Source organism: Netta rufina (genome assembly GCF_964035555.1).
Source record: "Netta rufina genome assembly, chromosome: 1".
NCBI classification, from domain to species: Eukaryota; Metazoa; Chordata; class Aves; order Anseriformes; family Anatidae; genus Netta; species Netta rufina.
This window is the reverse complement of record NC_140123.1, coordinates 67,058,319-67,086,288: the sequence shown is the minus strand read 5'-3', so window position 1 is coordinate 67,086,288 and position 27,970 is coordinate 67,058,319. Positions and strand designations below refer to the sequence as shown.

Genomic DNA, 27,970 nt, shown 5'->3' with positions numbered 1-27,970 from the left:
GAGGCTTGATCCACATTCCCATATGGCCTTATATTTAGCCTCGTGTCCTAAGAAGACTTGGACATTTTGTTTTTTTACCTGTATGTCATGGCTTATGCTGCTAATTTTGAACCAGGGGACTGACTGCAAGAAAGTCAGGCACAGCAGAAAGGCCTCAAGGATTTCCCACTTCTACATCTTTTGACAAAATTAATAGCAGGGTGGAGGAAAGAGAGCCTCTCATGCTAGTGAGAAAAGACTACACCATTTTCTCCCTCTTCTGATCAGCCCTTTTGGTCTGCTAGCCCACAAGCTGTGCTGAACCTACCATAACACCCTTCCCAATTCGCCCAATTTATGGCCTCTTTTTTCTTTCTTTCTCTTTTTTTTTTTTTTTTTTTCAATTTTCTTTAGAGCTAGTATTTTATTTCACCTTGCTGCCTGTGCCCGTGTCCTCCAAACAACTCAGAACTCTGAATATGTGTCGCTTAATCTGACGTTACTCGGGCTCTGCATCACAGTTATGAGAGTTGGCTGAGGAGCATTGGCTTGAGGTTGCTCCTCTGCAAAATAGCCCCAGAGGTAGTTGGGCTCATAAACCAACAGAACGGGTGGGTCGTTTTGCTCCGTGACATAGAAGCTTTCAGCTCCCTCCTCCTCTATATAGGACTGGAAAATGTGAGCAACATAATCCAGGAGTAGCAAATTAAACAAATGCCAGGATCCTAGATTTAAAGAAAAAAAAATATATAATAATTGTAGCAATTTCTTAATTTGCATATCTTCATGATATATTCTTTTTAGAATGGCTTTATTGTAGTAATGGACTAGACAAAGCAGTCTAGCACTCATTAAATAATACTTAGAGAATTATGTACTTCCAAATATCACGGCAAAATATGCACCAACTATGGGTTATAAACATAAGCAAAAGCCTTTTCCCCTTCTTATAGCTACAGAGAAAAGTGTCCTTGTGTTTATTCACTTTCCTGTTCAAGTTCTTCCCCCAGATTCACTGCTTATCAGCAGCCACCTGTCATCCCCATTTTCCCCTTGCACAGATAAAACATTCCACCTCTTTGCAGGCAAACGCTCCTACCTCTTTATATTCTGTACCTATGGGATTAAATGGCCTACCTTGCAGCTGGGGGTATAAGAGCTAAAAGCCAAGAAAAAGACTCCTGAGGCCATTGAATTTTGAATTGCACCTTTGGTTGAAAGCTCTTACTGTGAAGAGTAGGTCATCTTCCATGCCATAAATTTCCATAGGAATTATCAAGCAATTCAGAGTCTCTGCATCCCACAAACATGTTTACACGGACATCAGTGAGGAGATATTACAATTTATATGCACAACCAAGACTTCCAGAGCTTTAAAAATGAGCAACGCTGCCTCTTTTGATGTCTGAGAAGCTGCTGCTTCCGCTGTTGGTCCTTTTGTAGATCTTTAAATGATAGCAAAATAAGTGATAGGACTCGTTTATCTGTGTGACAAGGATGGGGACTTTTATACTTGAGTTCAGACTATACAGACCTGACACGAGGCATCAACGAGTGCTTCTATCAGCCTTATATCACAGGAGTTTTCAATATGCTAAACAAGAGTAAGCATGAGACAGAAGCTACCACTCCAGTTGTCCCTTGAGATAAGGAAGGGACACAGTTTTGAAAAGAGATTAGGTTGAAGCAGCTTGCTTGCAAAAGAGGAATGCATTAACTGCTAATAGCAAATAGCTTCAAAAAATGAATTTTTGAGATGTTAGGCAGTTTGTGCTGCAAACTGGTGCAGGACTTTTTTTGCAGAGGAATCAGTGGCATCTGGTGACTCATCCGTGTTGACAAAAGATAGAGATGAAAGTCAGTGGTCAGGAAGCTGTTGCAATCCTCGTGATCTGAAGCTGTTTGGGTATAAATCTGCCAGTGTCCCCTTTTTGAAAGGAGGTCATAGTAGGAACTGTTAGACAGTCACATCTTAACAGAACCCAGAACTGTCAGGATCAGGACCCTGGAAGCATTTTGTAGGTGTGAAGTTCCAAAGCAGGTGTAGGTGTGTAGATAGGTGACTGTCCAGCCATCGTGGCTCAACAATATGCCCCTGAACTCTACGGAAGGGAGACTGGTAAAAGAAATGGAGGTGTACCAGCTGATGTAAGGTTCTGTGGTGGAGATATGTAGAGGTACATTTGCAGAGAAGGAGGTGGGACTGAAACAGCTGTAGCGTAGAATCACAGAATCATCAAGGTTGGAAACGACCTTCAAAATTGACAAGCCCACCCATCAACCTGAAGTCCCATCACTAAACCACGTCCCTTAGGGCCACCAAGTCTCATTTGCCCTGACTGCTGTAGCCCTTTGGTCCTTGCAGCCTTGCAGGGGAGTAACTGCACAGTTCTTCTGACTGCACTTGAACATCACCCAAATAAGAGGCTGGACTGGAAGAGGGTAAAAACCAATCTGAATTCAGAGGTGTAAGTGGGAATGCCAGCATATTATGTGTGCCAGAAGTGCCAAGCTCCAAGGAAGAGCCCCACACAGAAGGAAGTCTGGGTTTGGTTACTCATATAGGATTTATTTTGTGGGGACCACAATGCATGAACATGACAGACATTTACAAAAAAATTGACATTTTGACCCAGTAATTTTGTTTCCTCGGTGCATGCTGCATATTTTGACTTGCACGAGGCCCGCCATTCCTGCAAGAAATGCTGAGATCTAAGAAATTTCTGAAAAGCAGTGACCCTGAGTACAGAGCTTTTACACCAGGCGGCTTGTTAAGGTAACTGCCTAAGCCTTGTCCACTATGGCTCAAAACCCTACTGGAACAGAAAAAAGGGGAAGGCCAGACATTGTTAGATCATATAACCCAATGTCTTAAGGAACCAATGGTATTAAGAAAGAAGATAGTAATGAACAGTTCAATTGAAACATCACAGAGAAACATTAAAAGGTGCATTAAAAGGTGTTTTTTGTTTGTTTGTTTGTTTGTTTGTTTTTGTTTGTTTGTTTTTCAAACTCTCATATGTGAGAATAAGCCTTAATGCTGATGAAGTATATCACAAGGCTGTCTCAAGAGGAATGAAAACATTGCTTGTCACTAGTTTAAGGAAGGCTTAGAGGAAGAGATGTTCTACATCAGATGGCATTAATTGTGTTCCCAGCCACTGGCAACTGTAGAACAGGGAGGCAATTCATGAAACTCTTCTCATAGTGGGAAGAGGGGAGAGGATTTCAACACCATGGGGAATTTCTACAAACATTGTGTTTCCAGTGCTGTTATTGGAATTCATTCATGATTTCCACTCGGTGGCCAAAACATTGCATCCGATGTGGGAGAGTTTTGTGCAGGACTCTTCTGCAGAGATAGAGAGGAATGATGATTTTATTTCTACTCTAATGAAGCAGCCCACGGACAGGGGACTGAACTGTGCTGTGTTCCACGTAGTCACAGAACAAAACTCAAATCCTGCTCCTGGGAGTTTGCGATCTAATTATGAGGCAAAAGGTAACAGCCAGATGCAGAAAAGGGGAGCGCACATGCATGCACAAACATAGACAGTAAGAGGGAAAGATTACTGAAGAATATAAAAGGCAGTAACCTTAGCATACCCCTTTGTTATGTCTTTGTAGAAAACACAGGGAAGTAGAGCTTTGAAGGGGGATTTCTAAGAAGATAATGAGGGCTTTTTGGCTATTTGTGTGAAGCTCCATCCAACAGAACAGGAAAAAATATGAAGGTACTTCTTTGAAAATCTAAAAAGTGATTCGTGCCGTCTGGGATCAGATGTTACTCAGAGGAGACGGTGCATTTCTCCAGAATGAATAATAGACAGATCGCTTCTGAAAGGTTTTCCAAATAAAGAGAAAGGCAGTTAGGCTTGAAGCCATATAGAAGTGAAACACAGAGCTGATTCAAGACACGGTTGTGCCGCTTCAAGCCGCTTTGAGTAAATGTGACTGCATGGCCCCCTCGCTTCTCTTGCCTTGCATTAGTGTGCGATGGATTTGATGCTTGGCAGCTCCGAGCACTAAAGCAGAGAGAAGACTAACCCAGCTGAAGAGGTGACTAGTTTTCAATCAGTTTAATATCTTAAACAGCTTGCTGCTGGCTAGGCAAGCGCTTACACCAGTGCAAGCATAAGGAAAGGGAAGGAGCCTGTATCTGGTGTCAGAGGAACTAACTGCCTCATTGACAAGCATTTGGATCTGCTGTTCCTGTATCATGTAGGCAGAATCTGCAAGTCTGGGAGCTATCACGTGGGAGATGCGGAATTTTGGTGGTTTGGGGCACGTTAGTGCCCCAAATTCTCCAGCACCCCTCCTGCTGAAGCCCTTGCAGTGCTCGCACCTGAGGCTGCCGTTCCCCCTCAGGCACACGCCAGCTTCCGCCGAAAGAGGGAGTCCTGCTCTTCCCACCATCTCCAGCCGCATCTCCCTGCCGCCCTCCCTTCTGCTCACCTCGGAGAAGCGATGCCCTTTTTGGTTGTGCCTTGAGTTTCTGTCCGTCGAAGTGACCCGATGCCTCTGCCACCTCAGCTCCCAGAGGGGTACCTCAGGTGGCAGCCACAAAGCTGTCCCTTACTCACCAAAGCTGTCTGCGTAGTTGAGTGTCATTGCCTTGCTCACGGCCGTTAATAGGAAGTTCCACCTCAACTGGAAATCGGCTGCCAGTTTCCTAAATTCCTCCTTATTCCTGCTTGGCTGCAAATAGAGAAAAAAAAAAAAAAAAAGAAAAAAAGATGCTTTATGACAAAGCTGGTTAATAGGGTCCCATATTGTGTTGCAGATAATTCCCCTGCACAAACTGCATATTAAGGTGGAAAATTCAGCTTTTTTTTTGGTTAGAAACCTAAAATAACTCGGGTTGAATGTCATTTTAGTTCAGCTCTTGTCTGGACAAGTTCTGAATATCTCCAAGGTATTCACTTGGGTAACCTTTTCCTGTGGTGAACTATTCTTGTGGGTTTGTTGTTGTTGTTGGGTTTTGTTTGTTTGTTTTTGCTATTTCGGGTTTTGGTTGTTTGTTTTCTTTTTATCTATTCAAATTTCCTTTGCTGCAGCTTGTGTCTATTGCCTTATAATTGTGAACCCCCAGGAGAAGTCCCAGTCCATCTTCTCCGTACCATCCCATGAGGTAACTGATGGGTCTGTGAGATGAAGGCACCGCAGAACTACAAAGCGCTAATCCTAATTACAAAACCCACATGAATTATCAGGAAATAATTAAGCTGAAGAAGTACTGTTTATCTTGCTTCTTCAGAAAAGAAAAAAAAAAAAAAAAAAAAAAAAAAAGACTTAAACCACCCTCAAACCACCCTCAACCCTAAATTTGTTGTTCTGTCCAGCTGACTGAGGGCAGTGGTACCATCAAGCTATCATTAATTATGGATCACCGATGGAAGAGGGGTGCTAGAGTTGGCAACCTGGGGAAAGATCTGTATGCAAGGGTGATCTAACTTGAATCTTTCACCAGAGGTAGAGCCATTGTGCTAGAATTTATCACGCCCCTACCACCTGCTAAAACCCAACAGTTTCACAAGTCAACAGTTCCAAGAATCATGAAGTGTTCTCTTTGTTTATACTAACATTTTTCTTACGGATCTTGGTGTAAAAGGGAGCATTATTATAGCATGTGTCTACAAAATGAGACCAGATTCTGAAATCACCGAAGTGGATATATCCACAGACATAGGCTTGTAGTTGTTTGCACAGATGGAATTTTTGTATGCCAATTAATTCCCCCTTTTTTTTTTTTTCTGCAGCATGCATAAATTGTGTCTATGCAAATCTGCAGTCTGGTCAGGTTGCTGCTATACAATGTAGCTCCTGCAAACTATTGACAGTCAGCTTGTAGGGGGATAGACGGTGTGATCACTCTTCCTTTTCTGAAAGTATTAAATTAATTTTATACCTCAATGACAAAAGCCTGAAGATTTGTAGACATACAGTTCAGGAGAACCCGAATATCTGTAGAAGGTGCCAGCAAAGATATTAAGTCATTCAAACCTACGAAATATAGAAAGGAGATCATTACTTGAAGTGATTGGCTTACTTTTTGGTTTGGTTCTGCAGTTTCTAGCTTTTTTTTTTTTTCTTTCATCTTTGGCTTAAGATATATTAAGACATCTGCTTATAGCATCTTGATTAATATAACTGTGCCATTCCTTGAATGGTGATTAGCACCCTGCTTTGAAATCAGTCAGAATTCAAGTTTATGTCCATATCTGCACCAACCTAGTCATCATGGCAAAAGTGGAAAGAGTAAACACTTCGTAAATCCAAGCTGGCATACGGCTATATGCAATACTAACTTGCTTATCTGAGCTTTCACAGGGTTGAGAAAAGAAATTTTATCTGTTGAGGGGGTGGAAACTGTTTTAAAACAATAACAGAAATTACTGAATATTCTGTAGCTAAATGGAAATACAGATAATATTGCCAAAAAACAGTGCAGGTGTTCCCCCAGAAGATTAGAACCTGCTACTCAGTGCCACCAGGTACATCACAACTGTACTCCTCAGGGTCTATACCCTCCTAGCTAAGAGGCCTTCCTGTGAAGCATTATTTATTAAAAATAACAATTTGGAAAGGCGATGGGAACAGAGAAATGCAGCAAATCCACCTTGGAAAAGATAATCATTGATATAAAGAGTAAATGAAATAAAAACTTTCTGCACGGCGTTTTTGATTTGAAGACGTATGTAAATATTATTTGCAGGGATCTCCTGGTGGTTCTGCGAACAAAGCGAATTATTATTCCTGCTGAAAGCAGTCACAGAAAGGCGGTGGTGCATCCCTTGTCACAGAGCGCGCCGACGGCAGGCCAGGAACAAAGAGCTCGGGCTTCTTCCATCGGTTCTGAGCACAGCCTGGTCCGAGACGCCTGCCTCTTGCTAATAATTCAAATGGCAGTCCATTAATCTGAGAATTAACTTGCCATTATGTTCCCATCACTTTTCATTAAACCGGCAAATGCATTATGTCGTGGCTGCACGCAGGCTGTATTTCAGTGTTTACAGCTCAGCACCGATGCTACAGGCCGCAGCAGAGCAAAAGGGCAAGGAAGCTGAGAGGTCGGGAGCCCTTGTCCAGCTCAGCATACAATAGGTAAAATCCGGCCACGGGAAGTAATTTTGTGTACTTTGATTAATAACGGGGAAAATGCAGTTCTTGGAAACTTCTGTTTATCAAAGACAAGCATTAACGGTGAATGTCCCTGTTTGTCAACCTTCTTCTGGAAGATAAATCGTTTTAGAAACACAAACCCCACTCCTGCTGCCGGAGACAGCTTTAAGAGAGAATCAGCACCGAAAGCCTTTCATTCTTAACCTTTAAAGTTAAAAGGATAATATTACATGCTCCATTCTCAATTATATTGGCTCCTTTCCAGGACACAGGGTTATTGCAAGACTATAATTCCCATTAGGGCAGATGCCATGAATAAACAAAAGGAAATGCTAGAGCTTTAACAATGTCAAGCAGGGGCTTAAATGGATAGAAAAATATAGAAACAAAAATATTACATTTGATTTCTGTGTCATTCTGCAGTTCATCTGGATTCCTAAACTTCTTTTGGAAGAGGTTTCCGGGCATATCCACAAATCCCTGGTTGATGACAGCATGCAAGTCTGATCTCAGACCAGTGACTTTGCTGTTGTTGTTCAAGACTATTCGCATTGTCTACGGATAATAAGAAAACAGTTAATATCTTTCATTTTTTTTCAAGCCCTTAACTCTGTCAAAAAAGCTTCTCTTATTCAATGTTAAGTCAGAATTGGGATTTTAAATAAATCACCAGTCTCCAAATGGAAAAAAAATAAAATAAAAAAGGAATCAAAGGAGATGAATCTTATGTTGTCTTCACGTGTTTTTGTTCTGGGTGATACCATTTTCAATGACACTTTGTGGTGGGGTCTGTGGTGGAGCAGACGAGACTAACAGATGCTCGAAGTATCTGCACAATTCTTTTTGCCTATAGTTATTTTAGTTATGCCAAATAACACTGTCTAAAAAATGAAATGGTATACTAGGATCAACTTTCCCTCAAAGACATCTATCATTAATATGTGTCAAAATTAAATTAAAAGACAATTTTTCTTGAATTGCTCAAACCTTTGAGAAGGTATAAATAAGATTAGAAATATGGCATTAATTAAAATAATAGTAGGGATTGTGTCCCATTTCTCTGCTTTTAAGTCATTTGTGAATGAAGAATCTGGTTTTATATTTGTTCCCAGAAGTATTACTTACACGATATTGAAGACAATTTTCAGTCTAACTTCTGATCCTCATCTCTTTCTTTTTTTAATTAATTGCTAATATCACACAGTATTGCTTCAGATTCCTGATGACAATGTTTTAAGTGGAAAATGATGAAGGAAATTAAACATGAATCTATTAAAATTGATTCATACATAGATTTAGTCTCTCACTTTCATACTGAAACCTATGAGATCCAAAGATTGTTGAATTCGGGCATTTATTTCAGTAATTCATGTTCAGTTTTGCCTTCTAGAGGAAAATTTTTTTTTGTAAAGTTCAGAAAAAAATTCAGGATTCACAAACGTTTTAACAAATCCCATTCATTGGGTGCATGGCAAAGAATGCTACTTACTGTGACCCCACAAACATTTGTTTTCAAGCAGAACTCCCAATCTAGAACTTTGTTCCTCATTACTGTGCTAGCATTACTCAAATATCACACGCAGCCTCATACTTGTTTGGTAGTCTTTTTCAGCTCAGTTAAAGACAAAGTGTCTTTCCTTGTTTTACGTGGAGTTTCCAGTGTCAAAGAGCACAGAATGTGAACATTGGGAGCTACCAGGTGCAGCACCTTCAGCAGGATGCTAGCACCCAGCTCCGTGTTCGAGTGTTTTAGAAATGTATTTAGTGTTTTTTACCCACTGCACTTCTGTGTACTGAGTGTGATACTCCAACTGACTGAGAGCCAGCCCTGACAACACTTAAATACAGCTTACCAGAGGCAGGAATCAGCCCCAGGAAATGACACGTGTTATACTCAGATTCCTTTCTCACAGGGAATTCGTTCCTTTTTATACCCTAATTACTTCTGTATATCCAGGTAGTAGCAGATGTCAGCCTGCTTTATCTCCACATGATGGGAAAGTTACTTTTTTTTTTCTTCTGAATGCTGACCCTGCCAAAATTGCTCAGATTTTCTCACCAGGTGGCTAAATTATTGCAAAGTACTCTACAAGGGACAGTGTGTTTACACCATTCTGAAGCTGCAGCTGCACAGTTCCTCAATAATACTTCTCATTAGGAGCACTGTCACCTGCTTTGACCACCTGTCTCTGGTTGAAATTCAACGTGCTTTTCAGACGGAGAAAACCAAGGAGGCTGATTAGGCTCCCATATAAGAAAATTAAATGTCAGGTTAAGATAGAAATAACCAAGAAAGGATGTGATAGAGGTCTGCAGGAAGAATTGCATGAAGAAGGGCACAAATTTTAGAACTAATAAAAGAAAGTGCTTTTTCACACAAGAAATAATCAAGTCCTGGGACTCACAACCCCAATACCTTATGAATGCCAAAACCAAGCTATTAGATGAAAGAATGTGGATACAACCTTCCTTTCAGATTGCTGGTAAGCCTGGAGAGTACAATGGCAAAAGAGTTGGGTAACATTTGCTCTATGCATACCTACTCTACCTGAGCATCTGAGAACAGGACATGTGTCCACGCAGACCTAGGGTCTGGTCTGACCGACTGAAACACTTTGTGGTTTTCTCTGAGTGACGTCCACCTCCCCATGAAGCACCTGCATGTTTCTCACGTGCTGAAAATGTTAAACACCCACGGTGTCCAGCTAACCATCTTCTGGTATGCATTAGGCAGGGGAGTAATTTTGCAGGATAATCCTTATCTGGTATTTGTTTCACTGGAGCCCAGTATAAATAGCTACATGGTAAGGTCCCTAACAGAAGGTATAACTGAGGCTGTGTGACTGCTGAAAGATTATGGGGATGTTGGTTTACAGGACTTTCATATTTTCACTTGTTGAAGCTATTGTTTTTAAATTGCCAATGGGACTAAACATCAATTACACTGGAGCTCCTTTGACCTTCTCTTGCATTTTAAAAAGGCTCTGGAGAAGGTGCAAACACCATTTCCTTGTGCAAATGGTGTGAGGAGCTCATAATCATGAAGAAGAACCAGGCTGAGAGTGTGCTCAAGCTGTAAGTACAGATCTGACACAGTTTGTCAGGTCCAAAAGGTTCACTTTGTGTTGGTTAAACAGTGCAAAGTGAACATGCAGCAGCTAGAAGCTGCCACTGGTCTTAGGGTAAAATTCCCCCCAGTTAGGGTAAAACTCTCTTGCCCTAAATCTTGAGGGTGTAAATTAAATGTTGACTGTGACCTATCTGTTGTGTTATGGCCTGGACTACCTCAAAAAAATCACAAGGTTTAGGATCCAAGGACAGCAATGGAAGGAATGCTGCAGGGAGGGCACAGCCCATCAAAATAGCGCAGCAGTAAGTACAGGTTAACGAAGCAATTTACTTCACGGTGTTCAAAGGGCACAGCTCCTTGATGCATCTCATTTGTCACTGTGGCTGAGAAAAATGATACCGGAGAGCAAAAAGTAGACAGAGATATTAGATATATTTTGTCTCTCTCTTCCCCAGAAATAAAGCGATGCCCTGAGGAGTAAAGTTCAGAGGACAGTTCCCTGCAGCGCTCCTTCCAACACTGTCTGCTCAGAGGATGGAGGTTTTGCCAGCTGATCCCTGAGATCCATGAAAAAGCTCAAGGCCTTGTGCCCTTACAGACCTTGAGACCATGCAACTTCACTGCAAGCAATATATCAGTGGTTTCCCGTGTCTCACCTGACCCTTCTAATTACAGTGATGTTCTCCTCTCCATGGAGGACCACTAACCATACCTCAGAGGCTTTCACTCTAAGAGGGATACATACTATGAGGGCAGAGGTGTGTAGGAGGGTGATTTGGACCATTAGGAGCATGATTTGGACCAGTCGGTATACAGACAAGAACACCTGTGCTGCTGTTGTTCTGCTACAGCGGAGCATCTCGTAAATAATACCATCTGCAAGATGGGCTTCTGGAGTGAGTGAGATGCCCAGCTTTTTTTGGTTCACGGACTCTAGAACATACCTTGGCCATATTACAAAGATCTGTCTTTCTCCTGAGTCTTTTTATAAACAGTGTGACTTCTGTGAAAGAAGAGGCAGATGTTTCATATCATTAATATTTTACGCTCTTAAAGACATTAATGAAGACAGATCTCTTAAGTGAGAAAGCAGACCCCTCAGGGAGCAACAGGCGAGCTCAGGGCACATGGAGGTAACCGAGCTGCGTTCTGTGCTGGGGACCCTGCCAATTTAAGGCTTGCAAGCTGCAGCTGCCCAAGTTACTACTTTTCCTTCACTGCAAACCTGTCAGCCCGTGACACACAGGAAAAATATTATTTTTTATTTTTTTTTCCCATGAAATACTTCTCAAGCAAGAAAGCAAGAGAAATACTCTTTTATGTGTATGGTTTCAGATGACTGATGGCAACATTAATTCTAAACCTTCTATTTTTTGATTAGAGAGTTTACATTTTTCACTTTTATGTATCTATAATTCTTCAGAATTGATAATAAAAGCTGATTTCTGTTGCTGTATTCGCTCCTGTCTATAATGTGTTGGAATTACGAAAAGCATGGTCCAGGAATATCCTTTTTAGGGATAAAATCTAAAATAACTGATTCTCAGTTGCAGGAAAATCAAGAATAAAACAACTTAAAATCTTTTGCAGACGGGCAATGGTTTCCAAGTGAAAATTTCTATTTCTCTGACGTTTTTACAAACCCAGTCCTGGATGTGCATAGAAAGGGTTGTAGCTGGTTAATTACATGCACTTCCATGCACACAAATGTGTTAAAAGCAGATTACTGAGTTTGCTCTGCCAAGCATTTAAATGTAAGAACTGCCAGAATTAAGACTGACTGCAAGTCATTATTAAGCAGACGAATACGAACACAGCCCTGTGTCTATGCAGGAGCCCTGCTTTGTCACTGCAGAGATGGTTCTCACCCAGTGAGCAACTGAGCAGCATTTTGGTTCAGCCAGATTCTTCAGCATAAGGTATAAATCACAGAACCACAGAATGGTTTGGGTTGGAAGGGACCTTAAAGATCATCTAGTTCCAACCCCCTGCCATGGCAGGGATGTCTCACCACATCGGATTGCCCAAGGCCCTATCCAACCTGTCCTTGAACATTACGTATGCATGAACACATTTGCATACATAAATGTATGCATGTACGTACATATTTACAAACACACACCTTTGTATATTACAAGTTTTTCAAATCCTACTCTAATGACAGAGTGAGTTTCCCTATGGACCTTTTTTTTTTTTTTTCACTTTAAATTGAACTGCCCAATAGTCATTAATTAATTTATCTACATAAAACCACTTGCAAGGTAAAGAGACGGAAGAATACCTAAATTTCGAGGGCAGGGTGCTTATTATTCCTAGTCATCAACACAGTCAAAGTGATCATGGCAAAAGACATATCTTTAAAAAGATTCAAGGACACTTTAATTTACCATGATCTTGGAATAATTTGGGCTTAAATTTGTTTTCTCACGTCATCTGAGACCATTTATTTTTAACTGTATGCCAACTCTAGTCCTCGCTACTCTCAAGGTTACTTCAGCTGAAAGAGTTTCTTAAATAATTTCTGTAAGAGTCTTGTAACCCAATCTTCTCTGTGGTTTAAGCAAAGATTATTTTATGAAATTTCTCTGTTACTTGCATACCTTTACATTTGGTTGTTTGGAGCAGCACTGGCATCTCTTCCAAAGCATTAAGCAGCCAGAGTTTAACATTTTTGCTGAACAGTCTGATTGACTTCAGGTACTGCACAGACACCTCCTCCAGGAAGTCACGAAGGAGAATGTTCTCCATTTCCTACAATACAAATGGATGGAGCTGCACGAGTGGTGTACTACAGGTGTTTATGGCAGCATGAAATAAAACTGTACTGATGGCTTAATGTAAATCGTGAAAAAAGACCATTCTTTTCCTCCACTTAAAGCAGTAACTAAGCTACATTTATTAGCAGAAGGAATGAGATCCTGCAGCAAGCATTGTTTCCTGAATTAATTACTGGACACTGCTTGGTGACCTGCTGTGAATAAGAAGCAAATCATTTTGAGCAGAAGGCTCCGTATGTCAATGTGGAATGTCACTGAGAAATTCAGTAGTGTTATCAAAGGAAAAATAACTCCCTTCAGGTTTAGAAAACAGCTATCAGTCAGAATTTCAGTCATGTATCCTCATGCCAGAACCACAGACCACATTTATAACAGCATACTCCATTGATGTTACGGACTTTCAAGGGAAGATATGGCAGCAAAGTGGCAGTTGTCTCAAATTCCAACAGATCCTTTCAAAATCCAAACTGTGCTGGCTCAAAATTAAAGATATATATATATATATATATATATATATATATAAAATAAAATGCCATTGTACATCACACAATAAACATCTGGTCTTTCACAGGTAGAGCTAGCAAAAAACCACAAATACAAAATAATTACAAGAAACACGTCTACAGTACCTGGAATAGCTGCTTATCATAGCACTTGAATAGCTCGCACACATCTGGCAAGGACATAAATGCTATTTTTTCAGGCTGCAGAGACTTCCAGAATGACATGATGCAGTCTTCCACCTATTGCACAAAATCTGTTAATGAATTTTCACCAATTTTATGCCAGTGAAATGTGAATTGTGACTCAGTGAAATGACACACGTTAGCACAGAAGCAAAAGAATAGTTCTGGAGCCAGGCTGGCTCCAGGGAGGGAGCATCCTGGGGCAGCATGCTGAACCTGGCAAGGCAGCATGAGAAAGAGGAGAGAAACAAATTGTAGCACAGATATGTGGATACAATGAGAAATATGTGTCCATGGCCTTGTGTTTTGTGCCTACAACATCAAATAGAGCAGGTCATGTTAATTAAGAAGTCCAGAATAACTGGACTGAATGCTCCTTTTGTTTATAAATGATCATCTACCTTAGATAAAACCATCAGCTAAATGAGCTACAAAGAAACACTTTCATTTTTATAGATGTCTGCTGACACCACGAGTGCTATTGAAGCAAAGACATACCTTGTCAAACTCCTCCATTCTCACAACCTGTAAAAGGACTTGGCAGTAGTTATTGTACTCATTTGCAAGCAGTACAACCTGGAGAAGGTGAACAAAAAGAGTGTACAAAAAGATCACACAGGCAACGAGCTACTTTGCTTGCTTACTGAATACATAAACGTACCGTTTCATAGGGGTATTTCTTCGCTAACTCTTGCTCCCAAGGATAGACTGTCCTGAATTCAGGCAAAAGGTACTCATATCTGTCTTCTTCAGTCTTCAAATAAGTGACCAATGGAAAATAGTGCAAATCCTGGCCCTCAATGCATCAGAATTTATTTTAAACAATTAAAAAGAATCACAATTATCTTGTCACTCCTGTTAAAGGTATATTCTGTTGTATAACATTATTTTTTAATAAGATGTATTTTTTTTTATAGAAAGTATGGGTGGGTGAAAGAAATAGGAAGGTTGACTAAATGTTCAAATTCCAAATAGTACATGAATTTCTTTCCAAAGCAAGTGAATATTTAATGCTATACATATCTTACACATATATTTTCTATAGCACTCATTTCGCAGTAGAAGCCTCCTAAATAAGGCTAAAGTTAGTTGGCTTTGCTATAGGGATGGCAGCATGGTTTTCATCAGCTGTCGTTACATGCACTTCAGTGCACTCATTACTGTGTTTGAGTGCTCTGCAAAAATAAGAAAGACACCCAGTCTCTCATTTTCCTCACTTTGGTCCCCATAATTCTGCTGCTCCTGCTCTGTGGGCTGACTTCCAGCAACCCCAGTGTCACGCCAATTCATTACCCCACACATATTTGAGAACTGCCAGGGGTTAGCCTAGCATCAGCCCGTTTTGGTGAGCAGGAACACTGTTCCTTTTTCTTAATCACAGTATTTTAAAGACCCCTTGTGACAGTAAACTCACGGTGATTGAAGGGACACTGTCTCAGCAGCGTGAGGGGCTGTAACAGTGGGTTTCAGAAAAGCAAGGCTGTGCCCCACCAACTCCCCCAGTGTTCAAAACCTGGGCAGTCAGCCACAGTTTCCACTCTCAGTATAGATAAAATTATTTGAGCTAACATTTAGACAATAAAAATACTTAGCTGCCAGGTGAAACAAGGGAAGGGGGAGTAAGCATCTAGTGAGGTTACGCAGACAAAAATTATTTCATGGATTATGATGGGTTAATTGCATTTCATTAGAACATTTTATATAGCAGTTCTAACTAAATAGACAGAAAACCATTTTATTCTAAGTCTAATTTATCTAAAACTCACTGTTCCTATTTTTTGGCCATTGCTCTTGTAGCCAGCTGCATCTGCCGAACTGCAGGCATCTCCACTGTGGTGAAATATACAACATGAAACCCATTTAAAAAAGCACACCAATTTTTTTCTGCATTCAGCTAAAAAAATGATCACCAAGTGGATAGATAGAGAGCACTAGGATGAAGTAGACAGCAGTATGTTTGTGAAAACAAACCTTATCTTTCCCGTCATTCAGCAGCCCCAGGATTTTCTAATGAATCTGAAGACTAATTTCTTCATTTTAAGATAAAACTGAGCTATTCTTTACACAGACAGCAAAGTATTAGCCATTTAACAGAGCAATATCTTCCAAATATCTTCCAACTTCCTGTACATTATACATGATTTTGTAGTTGTAGTTGCAGTTCATTTGGAATAATAAAAATCATAGACAAGCAAACAATGAAAGCATAATCATCTGTGTGCTTTGATTTCACAATGGCCCCATTTTCTGCTCCCTTTATCAGTTTAGTTGACTTTTTTTTCCTGACAGTCCCTCATGTACTTTGCAAGTCTTCCACGGTGCTCCACACCATCAGCATTCCCATGGCCCCGCAAAGGCCTGACAACTGGCTTTGGGCTGAAAAACCCAGTATGGGGGAGCAGTGGGCTGCTTTCCTGCTTTATCATCCCCTCCCTCCCTCTCCCCATGCGTGCTTTGCTGACGCTGGTCCTGCAGGAGAGAGAGGCAATGCTGCTAGGAAAAGGGACGTGCTGCAAGAACTGGATCCCCACAGCTGCCCCTGACACCTGCTCGAAGCCTCTGAGGACATTTTGAGCACCAGGGCCCTCGTGGCCTCCCCTGTTTTGAGGGGTGGCAGTCGGGGCTTTGCAGGAAGCGTGCAGCCCTCAGTGACTGCCAGCACCCAGGCCCTCTGACAGGATGCAGCCTGCGTGCTGCTGACCGTGGGCTTTCACTGCTGTGAGACCTGACAAACCAGGGTACAGCTGCGTGTCCTGAAGGGGCAGAAGACAGAAATGCCAGCTTATCCACGTGGGAACTCAAGGCACTGAATGTGCCCCCTCATGCTCTGCTGTCCACGGGGCTGACCCTTGCCACCTTGCTCTCTGCCTGCCAAAGGCCAGGCACGTCAGTACTGCATGTGTTCGGTCCCCATAAACATAAGAATGGTTAAATGAGTATGTTTCACAGTACTTCCACCAAATGGCTCGTCCTTGCGGGTTGCTAAAGCCCGTGGAACAAAATTAACAAACGTTTTCCAGTCCCTGCTCTCCCCGAGCAGGCGGCCCTTCTGCTGCTATGGCAACACCTCTCAGCGCTGCTCTCCCTCAGCGGGCCGCCCAGCTCCCTTCTCCCCATGTGTGGGGAGGATGTTGGGTGGTAGCCTTCTCCCTCCCACACCCCACAGATCCCTTGGGAGCCCTATCTGCCAGCTCTTGTCCCACCCTTGCTAGCTAAGGCGAGCACGGGCATGATCCCGCTGCTAGCAGAGGGGCTTTGGACTCACCCGCTGCCCGTCGGGGTGCTCAGCTGCCATGCAGAAGCGGCCATCACCTCCCCTGGAGAGCGGTGCCTGGGCAGAGACAGGGCACACAGCATGGAAAGTGGGTGAAAAGAGATTGCAACGTGATACAGCAGAGCCACAGGGGTTCAACTGTGTCTCCCGATGAGGCTGGGATGGTGCTGGGAAGGGGGAGCTAGAGCTGAAGTGGGAGACGCAGAGGTAGGGATGACATGAAGACTAACAGGAGAGCAGGAGGGACAAAGGAAAAATGAAAGGAGGGAGTATGGTGAATGTGACTTCTGGATTACTCTGAGATTAGAAAGGATAATTTCCTAGAGTCACATGCGATTTTTTTATAGGACAATTACAAGTTTGCTTCACTAGAAAGTCAGAGGCCTAAGCCTTCCCTATTACTAGATCATAAAGTAACTCTCACGAAGCCAAAATTTGCTGGCATTCATACAGTATTGCCATACTCCAAGCCTCCTTGATCTGCCACAGCAGCTGCCATTTTAGGGAGACCTCATTCTCAAAGTTCCCATTCCAAAGACACCCTAGTGTAATGTAAATTGTTAAATTCCTATAATGTATTGGGAGACCCCTTTGGTTACAGCTTTGCTTGTTTACACTACTTCCACATCATCATCAGAGTTACAGTATACATATCCTCAAAAACCCTCTAGATTTCAAAGCAGAGCAGCTCACAGGTGCTTTGTAAGAGTATCCTCTTCACTTCTCGTGTGAGCTCATTCCAGGCCAGCACCCTGACACATCCAAGGCCCCGCTGACTACCAAAAGGCAAATGCCTCTTTGTAGGCAAAGGCAAGCTATTTTAATCTTATGGCCATTTCTGTGACACCAACAAGCAAAGCTCCCAACCTGCCAGACCCTTCACAGGCCCAGTTCCTTGCTACCAGCAACCTGGCAAGTGACGATCTCAATAGGGTCAAGAAACACTGCTTTCAGTACAGTTCAGAAACCAGCCCTTTCTTTGACAGCCTGGAGGTTGGGTGGATGCGTGGGTCTCTCAGCTGGGCTTTCGGCTCCACCTTCCCCTCAGGTAGATGCTACAGGAGAAGCACCTGCATGTGGGCCTCGGTTCAGGCATGGGAGGAGAGAGCAGTCATTTGGGACTTGTTCACTATTCAAAGAAACACCCCCATCTCTGCCAGAGGGGAATGGCAACAAGCCAGTAAGGTCTATCCCACTTGTTGGGTCTGGTCCATGGACCAGCATTTGGGCTGCACTGCAATGGCATATTCAAAATCTTCTTCACTATTAGCTGGAAATTTCCATACCAAAACGCTCTTACAGATTGAAGCTTCATGGATTAAATACCCCCAATATATAATACTTATTATATTGGATCACATAAAATTAATTCATGTTTCTAAAAGTATTGACCCCTACAGGGAAGACAGTAAAGATGAGGTATTTTCTTATGCATTCCTGCTTATTTGCAAAGCATATACAACCTGATGGAATTAAACTGAATTAGATGGCCAAGACCACTGCTTATTTTGTATGTGGCCTATTTTATTTGGGGGTATGGGGGGTGGATTAGTGGTGCTCATGCCTCTCCAGCTGCATTTGATTTGTTGTTGTTGTTGATTTTTATTGCTGTTGTTTGTTTGTTTGTTTGATTGTTTTTACTGATTTCTATTTTCTTCCGCTGTCCTTTAACAGACCCTAAGAAGTAGTAGTTGCACCTGACTGCCCAGGGGCTGCTGTTGCTCAGGCTGGCTCTGGACAGGGGCACTGGCTGTATTTAGAGTGGAAGCTGCTCTAATTACAGCTGTCTGGCTTCACACAACAGCTGAAATGAAGGAAGCATCAGACAAAATACTTTCATAGTTAAGAGACTTACAACTCTCAAGAGAATTGCAACTAGAAAGATTATTTTTGTCTGAATAAAATTTATTTTAATATTGAGTGCATTGATAGATAGGGATGTCACTTCAGCAAGGATCTCATTTGAAACGAGCCTCGAGTTGCCTATGAATAATTTCTTTGAACTCGACAACTGATTGCCACTTGATCATGTACAGAACCTGATCCCTTGCCCTGCCCTTTCCTTATCCTTGCTCTGTTGTCACTCTGTGGACTGCTGCAACATGGCTCCACTGTAAAGCCAGCAAAGACAGGCAGCAAACCCACAGGGATAATTTTTCCATTCTCTTGCAGTGTGTGTATTCAATTAAGTAACTATACTATAAAATACCACAGACAGTGAAACAGCTTTCATAATAGCCAGAATATCTGGGTGCTTAATAGCCTCTCTTGTATCCCTAGAACACTCATGCTATAGACAGCTGCTATAACCCCATTTAAAAGAATGGAAACCGAAGTACAGAATCCATTCATACACACATCTCCTCTTTTTATTTTCTCTCCCGGAGAAATGCAAGCCTGTAGCTTGTTTATCTCAACCATGACCTTCCTCGCCCTGCCTGCAACTGGGATGTGATCAAGTCTACAGTTAGCTTGCCTCAGTATCCTACATTCATCAATTATTTCTAGATTTTCCATTTTTGCAATCAATTTCCACTCCTGCCTTATACATTTTCTCATTGCTGTTCTCTTACAAGTGGTGATTTTAAAATCTGAAATTTTAAAACAAAACGAGGGAAGCATTTTCAAAGTAATATGCCTCATTTTTTCAAGGAGCAAAATCCAGATAACATGATTGCACGTAGGACTCTTCAAAACAGTGCAGTCATTTATACTTTAATACATATCTCTTCACCCTACTGTTTACCAAGGAGGTTGTTACAATGTCAAGAAGCAATTGTCAGTACATTTATTTGAGCTCCCATTTAGAGTCTCTATGTATAATTCTCCTTTAGTTTTGTCGAGTGTTCCTGTTTTTAAGACCTACATGTCTAAAATATCCAATTTGAGGAAATCCAATAAGGCAGGACACTTTTTCAAGATGGATTTTCCTTAGAAGGGACATTACTCACTGGAACAGCACTTCTATAGAGTGTATAAGAGAAAGAAAAAATAATAACACTGTTGACAATGCTCAGCAGATGGTTTACAGAGTTCTAAATGCAGACGATATATAGACTGTCAGGTGATATTTTATGATTAAAACATTTAGAAAACAAACCTGAGATATTTTTTTTCGGACAGAAGAAAGCAATACCGTGCATAAAAGGGAGAGTTCTTCTTGATAGCTATTCCATCATAATGATACCTAGAAGATAAAAAAAAAAAAAAACTGATCAACAGACAAGCCTGTGATTTTCAGGAAAGTCAGCAAAGAATTCATATTCCTCCACTGAATGCACATTTAAGCAAGAAAAGAGCAAGTAAAAAAAGGTACATTTATTTTTTAAATTCTGCGTTTTTAAAAATTCTGATTAAAACTTATTTCCCCGATGCAAAGTACTTGCACAAATGTTTCTAGAAAGACTTTACAATATTTTTTAACATTTTTTTTTTTCCCAGAATAATATATTCTTTTAAATGAAGAGCTGTAAGCCAGCACACATGATGCAACAAGTTTGCATGGGACAACTGGAGAAGCTGAGGTCCAGAGTCTCAGCTGATAGTTTCCATGCCCCCCCTGAAGCCGAAGGCTTGCGTGCAGCTGCAGCGCAGTGCTTTACACCAGCTTACGGACTGGTTGGCCCATCGGTGGAAGCTAAAAGCAAGAAACCTGCAAGACCTGCTATGGTTTTATGCCCATCCTGGTGAGCAGTGGGAGCCAGGTGCCACCAGTGGGTTCTGCAGGAGCCTTTCCAGACAGCATCACCGCCCGCTGCAGGGTGGCCAGGGAGGTGTCTGGCCCTCAGCAGCCACCAGATGGTGACCTGCTGCCGGTGGGAGGCCCAGGGCCACCGCGCACCAGGCGAAGCCCGGGAGCATCTGTGGCGAGGCACTCCCAAAACGCTGGGTCTCGCCGGATCAAGCTGATAGCAAGCCCAGACTAGTGGGGAAAAATCACAGATCAAGCAAGGGCATGTCACTCGCCAAGCCAGTGCGATACAGCTGCTCCAAAGGCTTGTGAAATTACTGCGTCTCAGTGCCCTTAAAACAGCGCCTTTTCCAGTCTGGATGTTCAGAGTGTGATTATATATTTGGACAGTGAATCAATGCAAGTGTATCGATCTCAGTCCTCCTGCCTGTGCTCTAGAGGAAGAGAGGGAAGGGAGATGGAGGAGGAGATCAGATCTGGGCTGATCTGATTTATCTGGTTTTATGCTGTGTACAACAGTTCTTTTGACCACCAGTACCCTCTGGGTCACGGCACAGATACGTGCAAGGATGAGCACTCTGTGCCTGCAAGCACATACACCACTGCTGCCTGCTCCACATCACCCAGCCCCAAGCATCCCGGACACCGTGTCCCAGGAGCACTGAGGAAGGCTGTGAGGCCCAGCAGCTGCCTCACATGAGCCCAGCTGTTAAAGCAAGGACAACTCCGAGCACTGATTTTTTGAGAGCTAGTGTTATTTGCAACTCATATGCTAGTGGAGCTGCTCTGATGTGGTGGATTTTGTGGAATTAACTCTATCTTCATGTATGTGGTGACATCATGAATCTCTCTGGGTCTGTTTTTGCAATTTGGGACGGACTTGAAATCAAATATTCAGCTGCTGTATTAGTGCTGGAGCTGAAAAATCATCCATTACAAAAATCTATTAGAGCAGTTACACATAACATTTTTTACACAAAGAAAGCTAAACCAATACCTGGCGCTGCCTCTTGTGCCCAGCCTTCTTGTCCCCAGACCCGGGAAAACTAACCGAATAAGCTAAATAAAAGAGAAAATTACAGTTACTTAGCAAAATCATTCTAAAGCACAAAAGCGTATCTACTACATTTTTTCCTCCTTAATCATTTCTTTTGCTTTCCATGACTTGCAGGCTAATACCTGTCCTTACATACCTCTCAAATGGTAACTGCTGAACTGAACTCAATCAGGCTTTTGCGGATCGAAATCTAAGTAATTTAAGGGATTACCTCCCTCGGGTAGGAATTTCTATTTTTTTTTTTTTAGACCAGCTTGTTTTGCCTCGCTCGCACTGAAGCACACCCAACGCACACAGCGGGAGACCACCCACAGCCGGGTGGGTGCAGCAACCGGGGGAACTCGATCTGCAAGAGCACGTCTGGCTGGGGGCCTGTGAAAGTGCCGTGACTCTCCAGTCCTCGGCCAGCCCTGCGAGCCTTACTCATCCCAGCAGGGTTTACTCACGCAGCCCACTGGCTCGTGCAAGGAGCATTTGCAGGCTGGGGTCTGACTTATCTGGGTTTGAGAGGCTGCATCAGCGAGCTGCAGAGCGACCTTTTGACCACCCCCGTGGTAAATGTGAGCTGAGGTCACGCAGCATCTGCCAAGGTTAAGCCCTACAGAATAATAAGATACTGTCGGGGCAATAACCCACTTCACCATGATTATTCTGCATGAGCTATCCTGTGAAGACAGAGCGTAGCCAGGGGTGGCTGGAGCTAACCATACAGCAGGAAGAGAGAGAGGATCGAGTGTGCAATGCTGGTGTTGAGCAAGGGGAGCCTCCACTCAGCAACACGATGTCTGGACTTTGTGCAAAGTGCGATTTGTTGGCCTTCAGGCCCACTCGAGGACAGACTTCCCCAACACACACCAACCTGCAGCCTCAGTGTTAGCAGTGCTCTTCTGGAAACAGGGATATATTTGGACAGAGTGATCAAGCAGATTGAATTAGTGCCATCTTAAATGACCGCAGCTTGATTCACACGGGGCTTGATTGCTAAAATCCTCACAGTCATGTAGTGTGGTCAGGTTGCTACAGGTTGGTGAATTATTAATAGCTCAGCCCACTAGCCAGCCTCTGGTAACTGGTTACACGTGCACCTTTGGCTGAAACCCGCGGAGCTGCAGTTCCTGCCCCCCTCAGCCCCTCGCTGCTACCTCTCGCTATAGCAGGACACACCAACCAAGACATTGGGGAGCTGCCCCCCAGCTTGCCCACTTGCACAGCAAGGAGCTGGGTAGGCCAAGGCTGTGAGCAAACAGTTGTGAGCACCGACCTCCAGCAGCTATGGCTCATCAGCTAAGCCCTTCTGCGTGACCAGACTCATGCTTCAGCCTTGCCTGTCCCAGCTGAAAAGTGCATTAGCCTAAACCACAAGAAGGCTTAGCTTACCGGTGGTAGGGCAATCATGCTGGCGCACCTGAAAGCGCACAGACAGGATGGGATTCATCTCACCTATTGGGCTACCAGGTAGAGATGTGTAAGCTAGTCACTGCAGACTCCATAGTCAATAAAGAAAAACAGGCGGTTCTGAGGTGCAGTTCACCTGAGCTGACTCATTTAGGATGAGAGGAATCATATGCAACTATTTATTTCTCTCCATTGACTACCGAGAGATGGTGATGGGTTGCATGGCAAACATCTCCACCAAAACAGACAAGTTCTGCCATGGGTTTGGCTGATGGGTGGTGATCCATTGAGCTGTGCTAAGTCCATCACGCTGCATCATTCACTCCAGTCTAAGTAAGAGTGACTTAACTTTAACCCATTTAAATATATATATATATATAGATATTCAACTGAATTGAGATAAATGATTCCTAAAATGAGGTTATCCACACACACACAATTGATTTCAGTTGATTCCAAAATTGTTTGCTACCTCCTTTACTTGTATTATTTTCATTCTCTTCTAAAACAATGCTTAGTAGCTCTTGCTATGGACACTAATGAGAGAATATTAGCAGTAAAAATAACAAACTCTGAACAAAAATTCCGAGTGACACACAATCCCAAGCCATTCTGTTTTCCTTAATTGGCTAAATAAAGTTTAATAGCTGTAAGTGTTTGCTGCAATTGGGGTTTCTAAGTGGTGATTGCCCTGTGGGTTGTATCAGCTTCCACTTATTAGGAGAGTGTAACTGTTTAAAGGAGATTGGGTTTTGCATCTGCATTTAGTTTGCCTGGATGATTCTGTAAAGACCTTTGTGTGTGTGGTTGGAGTAAAACCTCCCTAAGTATAATTAAACACTAAAGCATAACAAACAAAGGGGTCTTTTAAGGACAGAAGAATCAGCTCCTCAGGACTAGTTTATTAACCTGGCACAATTTACTCCGGTAAAGCCTTCTGGAATATATTGGGAGAGCTTACCAGAAATATATTAGCAAAGACACAAGCATAGCTGCCATTCCTTGCTCAACACAAATCTCTGTGCAACTGCCACAGAAAATAAAAGAGTGATGCAACTCTCCAGATAAACCAAAGGGGTATGAAGGACAATATACAAGCCTTCAAATACAACATTTTCCAAGCTCTTTGGCTGAATTACCCTATTACAGCAAAATACATTACATATGCACCCTTCTCTATTATTTAATCTTTCTTGGTATGCAATGAACATATTTGATCCAAACTTATCCAATTTTCTGTTTGGGTATCTCAGCTTCTTATCTTATATATCCTGTCCACTCAGTACCTTTCCAAAGGTGGCTGAATTTACTTGATCCTTGGCACCTGGGTTGCAGTTTTCGATATACATTTCGTACAGTAGCCAGCGGGGTACCGTGCATCCTTCACACAAATAGAAATTGTCAGCTATCCTTTAAAACAAACAAACAAAAAATAATCAGTTTATGTCAGAATTAGAAAACAGGGTTGTTAATGCGAAATTTTAATAGTTAATCAGGTTTAGAGTGAACTCCATAGAAGTTACTAAAAGGAAAGTTCTACTTTCCTTTTTATTTTTTTTCTTCCCAACATGTAAGAGCACTCATGTGAGATTCTATTAAGAAATTAACTGGATCTCATGGTTTTTAATAAAGAAATACAACTTAGTGGTACCAATCTAACGTTAAAACCAATATGCAGGACATTAACTACTCTCTAATAGGACACAGTTTTTATCTTCTAATTACAAAGGTCTCTGCTGTACCGAAGACAATATTGTGAGCCTTTTTTTCTTCTGAAATGTCCAGGGTGATGTTTTGGGATGGAGAGTGCACAAATGATGAAGGACCAAAGTATTTTCTCATACAACCTCGCTGATTTTAGCACAAGTTTAACAACAGAACAGATTCTTAAGTTATATTTACTATGTATTAGGACCGACAGTGCCTAAACTGTTCTCAGTGTTTAAGTACTTACCCTTTGGCCAAACCCCTTGCTCATCCTACCTGTCGGAGTGGTCATAGTGAAGTCAATGCAACTATTTGCATGAGTGAGATAAAGAAGATGTGAGCTTAGTTACTTCTGACCCTAAGTTATTACCTTCACCAGAATAAAGACCCTTAGTTATGAGATAGTGGCAATGGTTTTGATGTCAGAAGGTAATAGCTTCCCCAGTGCAAATACAGAGGCAAAGCTGGAGCAGAGAGGCAGAGAGGGGATTACTTTTCAAAGCATGACATGCCGATCGTATAGCCATGTTTTCTCACCGTGACTCCACTTCTGTTTTGCCCGATGATTTATGCATATTTATTTGTTTTATCAGACGAACGCTGGTGCAGCACCGTGCCAGTTGCTCATTGTGTCTTTACCAACCATCAGGTTGGCTCAGAGCATGGACTTCTCCCAGTTGCCCGTTGAGATAACCAGTTCAGGCTTTAATTTGGTGTTGCCCACAGCATTAACAGCCTGATTTCAGGCTGTGCAGTGTTTGTCTTTCTCTATTAGCTTTATGGGTGGTAGATAATGGACGAGGCCTTCAGTGAACAGGCTTGCTAGAACAGAGGCCGCTCGATGATGGGGAGCAAAGACATCATCACCGTGCAGCCCACCTATGAGGCATTTCCCTCCGTGGGGCCAAATGGTGAATGAAACTTATTCCAGGTAAGAGTCCTGACCGAGCGCTGCCTCCCAGCAGACAGAAATACATGTTCTGTCTAGGACAGCCATCTCAAAACCCTTCATAATTGAGCAGTCCCTGAGGAGATTAAACCGAAGTCCGAATTCATCCTTAATATAACACCGCAAGCGTCACTGGATGTGCAGCAGAAATTAATTCATGCTTCAGTTACTGATTTCTGCCAATAGGTTTGCTTCAGCACTTAACCATTTACTGACAAAATATTGGGGAATTTCATTTCATGATTTTTTCGTCTATTAAACTGTTTAAAACTGTATTAAACTGCCTTTCTCAAACAACAAATCAAACACATTCTCATTTCTCAAACACATAATACAAAAGCACTTCATATCAGAGAAAAAAAAGTCTACAAAGAAAAGTGTTGTGCTTGTCTTCTTACCCACTAGACCCAAGGTTCTCAAAATCTGTGTGTTTATGGCATGCATCAAAACAAAACTGGCAAGAAAATCAGAAAGAGCAAAAGGGAAGGGAGAGGTAAGGGAGGACAATGGAGAGTTAAAAAATCACATGGGGAAGAACCTCCTCCGTTTATCTACTGTTTTCTATCCACATTTTCATTTCTATCTTTCCATTAGGATCATTATGTGTTCAATTCTCCAGGTTTTCTGGGATCTGCCACCTGTTACACGTGCAGCTTTGGTAGCCAGCCTATCACGTGGGGTAGCAAGTCTGCTGTTAAACCACTTCTCCAGCAAAAGCGTGTTCTACTATTTTCAGTGCACCAACCACAAAACAGGGCTAAACCTTTAAAAATTTCAAAACCTGGAAAGGTGATTTGGGTTGAATTAAAAAATAAATAAATAATGCTTATCTTTCAAAGGGTCATTTATGATTCAGTTTTATGCAGTGTCTTGAGGCTGTGGGATGCCCTGGTGGGATGCCCCTTGTCGGGGTGTGTCTACTGCAGCGAATGGGCAGAATGACCCTGATGTTCAGATTTTGCTGAGAGAGGGGGGATAGAAGAACTGAGACTGAGGTACTGTTGAGTTCAGGTTCTCTTACAGGTGTTGCTGTTGCTTCACGCACGGTTTCACAGAATCACAGAATTTCTAGGTTGGAAGAGACCTCAAGATCATCGAGTCCAACCTCTGACCTAACGCTAACAGTCCCCACTAAACCATATCCCTAAGCTCTACATCTAAACGTCTTTTAAAGACTTCCAGGGATGGTGACTCCACCACTTCCCTGGGCAGCCTGTTCCAATGTTTCAATACTCTTTGCTGGCTGGATTCAACCGTGCGTGGGGAAGGAAGGCCGGGAACCCTTTTTTCTCTTTCTCTGCCACATGGCTGACGGCACTTTTCGACAAACCCAAGAAAAACCAAGGTGACAACCTCATCCCTCCGCAGCAAGCCTCCCGCAGTGTCGGGGTGCAGCCGTTGCCCTCACCCCGGGGACACAGCGCGGGGAGCAGCGGGGGCTCCGCATCGCCCCGCCGAGGATGCTCCCACCAAGGGGTGGCACGGGCGGGACAAGTGACCCCATTCCCCTGCATCAAACCCCCTCCAGGCGAACCGTGGCAGGACGCAGGCTCTCAGGACGAGTTCCCTGCTGTCCTGACACCTTCGGCCTTACAAAAACCATCGCGGGCGTTACCGCCGGGCCCCCTCCGTGCCGGCGCTCCCCGGCCGCATCCCCGCCCTCCCCACGGCGCGGGCGGCGGGCACGCACCAGCGGGTGATGGAGAGGTGCAGGAGGGAGGTGGGGCTGCCCTCGGACATCCCGGCCGAGCCGTGCCGGGCTGTACCAGGCTGTACCGGGCCGTGCCGGGGCTGTACCGAGCCGGGGCCGTTCGGTACCGGCCGGCGGTGGCCGCGCGCCGCGGGGCGCTTCCACGACGGGTCCCGAGCGCGGGGCGGAGGCGCCCCGGGACCGGGCGGGGAGGGGGGGTGTGGGGTCGCTTTCCCTTTCCCTTTCCCCTCTTCTCTTTTCTTTCTTTTGTCGTTTATCTTTTCTTTTTCCTTTTTTTCTTTTACATTTTTTTCTTATTTATTTTCTTTATCCCTTTTCGTTTTTCCCCTTTCTTTCTTTCTTTCTTTCTTTCTTTCTTTCTTTCTTTCTTTCTTTCTTTCTTTCCTTCTTTCTTTCTTTCTTTCTTTCTTTCTTCCTTCCTTCCTTCCTTCCTTCCTTCCTTCCTTCCTTCCTTCCTTCCTTCCTTCCTTCCTTCCTTCTCTTTTCTTATTTTTCCTCTTTTTATTTCTTATCTCCTTTTTTTTTCTTTTTTCCTCTCTTTCTGTTTTATGT

At 42.9% G+C, this 27,970-nt stretch overlaps 1 protein-coding gene across 1 annotated transcript; it reads right to left on the bottom strand.

The window, feature by feature from the left end:
• Nucleotides 1–444: 444 nt before the first annotated feature.
• RFX8 (regulatory factor X8) lies at nucleotides 445–27,447 on the bottom strand (the record flags this gene model as incomplete). The annotated part of the gene is made up of 15 exons (XM_084287048.1): nucleotides 445–704; nucleotides 4,563–4,677; nucleotides 5,888–5,982; nucleotides 7,500–7,656; nucleotides 11,116–11,174; nucleotides 12,772–12,922; nucleotides 13,578–13,691; nucleotides 14,133–14,210; nucleotides 14,296–14,430; nucleotides 15,401–15,464; nucleotides 16,900–16,965; nucleotides 20,009–20,095; nucleotides 21,597–21,658; nucleotides 24,338–24,461; nucleotides 27,398–27,447. The coding sequence occupies 15 exons, from the start codon at nucleotides 27,445–27,447 to the stop codon at nucleotides 445–447; spliced, it is 1,617 nt and encodes a 538-aa protein (XP_084143174.1).
• Between the last annotated feature and the right edge of the window lie 523 nt (nucleotides 27,448–27,970).